Below are 7694 nucleotides of genomic sequence, written 5' to 3'. Positions count from 1 at the left end.
CCATAAATGACGTCACGTGATTTTGGACGAGCTCCAGCCGCGTGGCGCCGCCACTCGGCGGTGACGTCACAATGGGCCCCGACGTCAGGGTCAAATGCGGTGGAACTCCTCCACCTATGGACATTCGACTTGCGCACTTTGACCCGAGGGATACGGACAAAGCCGTCCCCGTGCACGTCCAGCCGCAGCTGTTTACGAAGCTACTGCCCGTTGCGGCAAACCAAACGCGCAAAGCAGCTTCGAAAGAAATGAGCGTTCCAGCGTAGCATAGTGGTGTAGTTCATAGTGTAATGCAGCATATACTATCGTAGTGTATAGTAGCGCAACGTACAGCGTAGTGCATAGCAGTGTAGTCTATACAGACACACACACACGCGGCACGCGGCCAGTCGTGCTCATCGAAGTGCGGCATTCATCCAGCGGTGGATCGACCAAAGGGAGGGCTGCGTGTGGGTGGGACCGTGAATAATAATATTTATTTTGCACCGGCGTTACGTTAAAACAGCGTTCCCCCCCCCCCCGCCCGCCGCCCCACCCATGATGTAAAGCCGCAGACACGTCCGCGTACAAAGCTTAATATCCCCCGAGTCTTTGCTAGCGAGCGGCACCTACGATGTTGCGGGCGCGGCCGACGTCGCACCCAGGGCTCCCTCGTTTAAGGCCGAGTCGACCTTAGAGGGGAAAAATCGCCAGCGGCGGCTGGTGGCCGCGAGCGGGAATCGAACTCGGGGCCGAAGCCGGGTTTCGCAGAATGAGGGCGCTAGCCGGTTGCGCCGCCGCTCCACATTCGTAACTGGAGATTTTGGAATTTTCATTCCGGAATTTGGGATTCGAGGTTGAATATCGGGCGTTTGCTTGGGCCCTTTGTGCTCCACGTCCCGGATTGTGGAGTACATGGAACCGGAGGCCGTGATTGGTGGAGAGCGTGGAATCGGAGGCCGCGATTGGTGGAGAGGTGTGGAACCATAATGTGTGTGATTCGTGGAAGGTGTGGCACCGGAGGCCGTGATTGGTGGAGAGCGTGGAATCGGAGGCCGTGATTGGTGGAGAGTGCGGAACCAGAGTCCGTGATTGGTGGAGAGCGTAGAACCGGAGTCCGTGATTGGTGGAGAGCGTGGAATCGGAGTCAGTGATTGGTAGAAGGCATGGCACCGTAGTCCGTGATTGGTGGAGAGCATGGAACCGGAGTACGTGTTCGGATGAGAACGTGGAACTGGAGTCCGTGATTGGTGGAGAGCGTGGAACCGGAGTCAATGATTGGTACAGGGCATGGAACCGTAGTCCGTGATTGGTTGAGGGCATGGAACCGTAGTCCGTGATTGGTGGAAAGTATGGAACCGTAGTCCGTGATTGGTAGAGGGCATGGAACCGTAGTCCGTGATTGGTGGAGAGCGTGGAACCGGAGTCCGTGATTGGTGGAGAGCGTGGAACCGGAGTCAATGATTGGTACAGGGCATGGGGAACCGTAGTCCGTGATTGGTTGAGAACGTGAAACCGTAGTCCGTGATTGGTGGAGAGCGTGGAATCGGAGTCTGTGATTGGTAGAGGGCATGAAACCGTAGTCCCTGATTGGTAGAGGGCATGGAACCGTAGTCCGTGATTGGTGGAAAGCATGGAACTGGAGAACGTGTTTGGTTGAGAACGTGGAACCAGAGTCCGTGATTGGTGGAGAGCATGGAACCTGAGTCCGTGATTGGTAGAGGGCATGGAACCATAGTCCGTGATTGGTAGAGAACATGGAACCGTATTCCGTGATTGGTGGAAAGCATGGAACCGGAATACGTGTTTGGTTTAGAACATGGAACCAGAGTCTGTGATTGGTGGAGAGCGTGAAATCGGAGTCCGTGATTGGTAGAGGGCATGGAACCATAGTCCATAATTGGTAGAGGGCATGGAACCGTAGTCCGTGATTGGTGGAGAGCATGGAACCGGAGTACGTGTTTGGTTGAGAACGTAGAACCAGAGTCCGTGATTGGTGGAGGGCGTAGAACCGGAGTCTGTGATTGGTAGAGGGCATGGAACCGGAGTCTGTGATTGGTAGAGGGCATGGAACCGTAGTCCGTGATTGGTGGAAAGCATGGAACCGGAGTCCGTGATTGGTGGAAAGCATGGAACCGTAGTCCGTGATTGGTTTAGAACATGGAACCGGAGTCTGTGATTGGTGGAGGGCATGGAACCGTAGTCCGTGATTGGTGGAGAAGCCATCGAGTAAACTTCACGAGTTGTGGTTCGTTTTACAGTGGCTGTGGTGGTGGGGAGGGGTCATGGTGGGCAGCTGGGGAGGAGGAGGTGAGGTTGGAGGGGGTGGTGGTGGTGAGGAGGTGGTGAGGAGGTGGTGAGGAGGAGAACTCCTCTACGAGTTCTTCAAGTCGTACTGTGGAAGACACACGGTCACATGATGATCATCATCACCATCATCGTCACCATCCATCATCACCATCATCATCACCATCATCATCATCACCATCATCACCACCATCATCACCACCATCATCATCATCATCACCATCATCACCACCATCATCAACCACCATCATCATCACCATCACCATCATCACCATCATCATCATCACCATCATGATCATCATCATCACCACCATCATCACCACTACCATCACCATCACCTTCATCATCATCACCATAAAAGTCAACAACACAAACACCCATCGATGGCGAGGGGGTGGGTGGCCAGCACCACGCCCGGCCGCCTTTGTCTCCCCAGTGGCGATGTTTACTACCGCCCACCAGGCACTCATTTGAGGGCTGAGTCGACCTAGGGGGAGGTCCAGAAGCAGTGCGGTGATCATCACTGGTGTTGGCCGTGAGCAGGAATCAAACTCGGCCTTGCAGGGTTCATTGTGCAGCGTCGCGGGGAACCGCTGCACTACCAAAGACAAAGATTCCCCGTATAGCCTTATCAGACTGTAGGGGAAAGTGCTGTTAGCGAACACCTATGAAGGTGCACAGACACACACCACGCACACACCGCACAGACACACACAACACACACACCACACACACAACACACACACACCACACACACCGCACAGACACACACAACACACACAGACACACACAACACACACACACTACACACACACCCCACACACACCACACAGACACACACAACACACACACCACACACACAACACACACACACCACACCACACACACACAGACACACACCACACACACACAGACACACACCACACACACACAGACACACACCACACACACACATCAAACACACACCACACACACACAGACACACACCACACACACCACACACCACACACACACCACACACACACCGCACAGACACACACATCAAACACACACCACACAGACACACACCACACACACACACACCGCACACACACACACACAGACACACACCACACACACCACACACACACCGCACACATACACACACAGACACACACCACACACACCACACACACACCGCACACACACACAGACACACACAACACACACACAGACACACACAACACACACACACCACACACACACCACACACACCACACACACCACACACACATATCAAACACACACCACACACAGCCACACACCACACACACACCGCACAGACACACCACACACACACACACACACCACACACACCACACACACCACACCGCACAGACACACACCACACACACACACACCGACACATAGACACACACCACACACACCACACACCACAAACACCACACACACAACACACACACAGACACACACCACACACACCACACACAGATACACGCACAGACACTCCACACACACAAAACAGACACACACCACACACACACCAGACACAGACACACAGACACACACCACACACACACCACACACAGACACACACCACACAGACACACACCACAAACACACCACACACAACACACACACCAGACACACACACACAGACACACAACACAGACACACAGACACACACCACACACACACCACACACAGACACACACACAGACACACACCACACACAGACACACACACACACCACACACAGACACACACACACCACACACAGATACACACACAGACACACCACACACAGATACACACACAGACACACCACACACACAACACAGACACACACCACACACACACACAGACACACACCACACAGACAGACACCACACACACACCACACACAGACACACCACACACACAACACACACCACACACACCACACACAGACACACACACAGACACACAACACAGACACACAGACACACACCACACACACACCACACACAGACACACACACACAGATACACACCACACACAGACACACACAGACACACACACACACCACACACACCACACACAGACACACACACTACACACACACACCACACACACAACACACAGACACACACCACACACACACCACACACAGACACACAGACACACACCACACACACACCACACACAGACACACACCACACACACCACACACACACACCACACACAGACACACACAGACACACACCACACACACCACACACAGACACACACCACACACACACAGACACACCACACACACACCACACACACACCACACACACACCACACACACACACAGACACACCACACACACACCACACACACACCACACACCACACACACACCACACACCACACACACCACATACACCACACACACACACAGACACACCACACACACCACACACACACCACACACACACCACACACACACCACACACACACCACACACACACCACACACACACCACACACACACCACACACCACACACACCACACACACACACACAGACACACCACACACACACCACACACCACACACACACCACACACCACACACACACACAAACACACACCACACACACCACACACACACCACACACACCACACACACAAACACACACCACACACACCACACACACACCACACACACACCACACACACCGCACACACACCACACACAGACACACACACAGACACACCATACACAGACACACACCACACACACCACACACACAGACACACACCACACACACCACACACACCACACACACACCACACACACACCACACACACCACACACACCACACACACACCACACACCCACCACACACACCACACACACACCACACACACCACACACACACCACACACCCACCACACACACCACACACACACCACACACACCACACACACACACACAGACACACACCACACACACAGACACACACACACACACCACACACACACAGACACACACCACACACACCACACACACACACCACTCGCAGGCTACGTGCCGAGTCCCCGTTATGCTACACAGGGACAGCTGCCGCTGGGGGGTGCCGCTATGCTAGCGACCACGCAGCAGCAATCATCACCCCCACAACGCACTGGGCGCAGCTGCCGCTGGGGGTACCCCTAGGCTAGCGACCTACGCTGGGGGTGCCCACCTCTGCCTGCCCCCCCCCACCCCCTCAGCCCCCCCCCCCCCCCCACCGGTCAGAGGCGCCACTCACCGCCATGGTCCAGGTGATCCAGCTAAGGTACTCGGGGATCTTGGAGTAGATCCCCGGCTTATTGACGACGGCACAGCCAATTCCCCAGCTGGTGGCTCCCGTCAGCCTCCAGAGGCCGTCTCTGGAGGTGCACACCAGCGGCCCTCCGCTGTCACCCTTGGGGGGGTGGGTGGGTGGGTGGGTGGCACACGCACGCACGTAAAGATAAAGGTTGTAGCTTCAACAGACCGTCGGGGCAAGTGCTGAGGGCTCAGTTTCGGTGGATTCATTTTGGACGTAGCCCTGTGAGCCATCCGGCTCTTGAAATCGGGTGCAGCCGCAAAACAAAACGTTGAAAAAATAAACACGAACAAGAAGGGCATCTTAAAGTGACCGCGCGCGGCTGCGGAAAACATGAAAGTCCAGGGGGGAAAAAATCAGAAACAGCCAAAAATATATTCCCGAAAAAAATTCACCGTAACACCGCCGATGCCGTGTGCGACAAAATCCCATTGGGATGCAAAGTCAAACAACGTCAACAACAACGACAAACGACCACAAGACAACTTCGATGAAGGCCATCACCCTAACTCCGTATCACAGCCAAACAAACCATGGGCCAAACCGGCTCCCGGCGCTGTGGCACACGAGGATGGTGGATGTGGACAGCACTCCGCACGGAGTACCGCTCGTTTGAGGCCGAGTCGACCTAGGGGAGGCCCGGGACCGGTTCAGATAATCGTCACCGGCGGTGTTGGCCGCGGGCGGGAATCGGACTCGGGCCGTAGCCGGGGATTCGTAGCGCAGCGGTGGCGCTGATCGCTGCGCCACCGCTCCCCACACACGCACGCAACACGTACACACACACACACAACACGTACACACACACACAACACGTACACACGTACACACAACACGTACACACGTACACACACACACACAACACGTACACACACACACACAACACGTACACACACACACGTGCACGTACACACACAACACGTACACACACACACAACACGCACACACACACACAACACGTACACACACACACTTACACACACAACACATACACACACACAACACGTACACACACACACGTTACACACGCACGCAACACGTACACACACACACAACACGTACACACACACACGTACACACACACAACACGTACACACACACACAACACGTACACACACACACACAACACGTACACACACACACACAACACGTACACACACACACAACACGTACACACACACACAACACGTACACACACACACAACACGTACACACACACACACAACACGTACACACACACACACAACACGTACACACACACACACAACACGTACACACACACACACACGTACACACACACACACTTACACACAACACGTACACACACACACACTTACACACACACACACAACACGTACACACACACACAACACGTACACACACACACACGTACACACACACACAACACGTACACACACACAACACGTACACACACACACAACACGTACACACACACACACAACACGTACACACACACACGTACACACACAACACGTACACACACACACAACACGTACACACACACAACACGTACACACACACACACAACACGTACACACACACGTACACAAACACACCACGTACACACACGTACACACACACACAACACGTACACACACACACAACACGTACACACACACAACACGTACACACACACACAACACGTACACACACTTACACACACACACGTACACACAACACGCACACACACACACACGTACACACACACACACACAACACGCACACACACACACGTACACACACACACACAACACGTACACACACACACGTACACACACACACAACACGTACACACACACAACACGTACACACACACACACGTACACACACACACAACACGTACACACACAACACGTACACACACACACACAACACGTACACACACACACACAACACACACACGTACACACAACACACACACGTACACACACACAACACGTACACACACACAACACGTACACACACACAACACGTACACACACACACACAACACGTACACACACACAACACGTACACACACACAACACGTACACACACACAACACGTACAC

General features: G+C 53.8%; 1 protein-coding gene across 1 annotated transcript in view; it reads right to left on the bottom strand.

Moving 5' to 3' along the window:
- Positions 1–535: 535 nt before the first annotated feature.
- Positions 536–7694, bottom strand: part of LOC116958227 (transmembrane protease serine 3-like) — a 34232-nt gene continuing 27073 nt past the window's right edge. Inside the window, exons 11-12 of the mRNA XM_076056070.1 lie at positions 5564–5719; positions 536–2374 (exon numbers count right to left, since the gene is read on the bottom strand). Of these exons, the coding sequence (XP_075912185.1) occupies positions 2354–2374; positions 5564–5719 (177 nt within the window). The 3' untranslated portion in view covers positions 536–2353. The remainder of the gene's footprint in view (positions 2375–5563; positions 5720–7694) is intronic.

Source organism: Petromyzon marinus, chromosome 74, assembly GCF_048934315.1.
Source record: "Petromyzon marinus isolate PM22_M1 ecotype Great Lakes invasive population chromosome 74, UKy_Petmar_22M1.pri1.0, whole genome shotgun sequence".
Lineage (NCBI taxonomy): Eukaryota > Metazoa > Chordata > Hyperoartia > Petromyzontiformes > Petromyzontidae > Petromyzon > Petromyzon marinus.
Note: the sequence above shows the minus strand (reverse complement) of the source record. Positions and strands in the feature narration are given on the sequence as shown.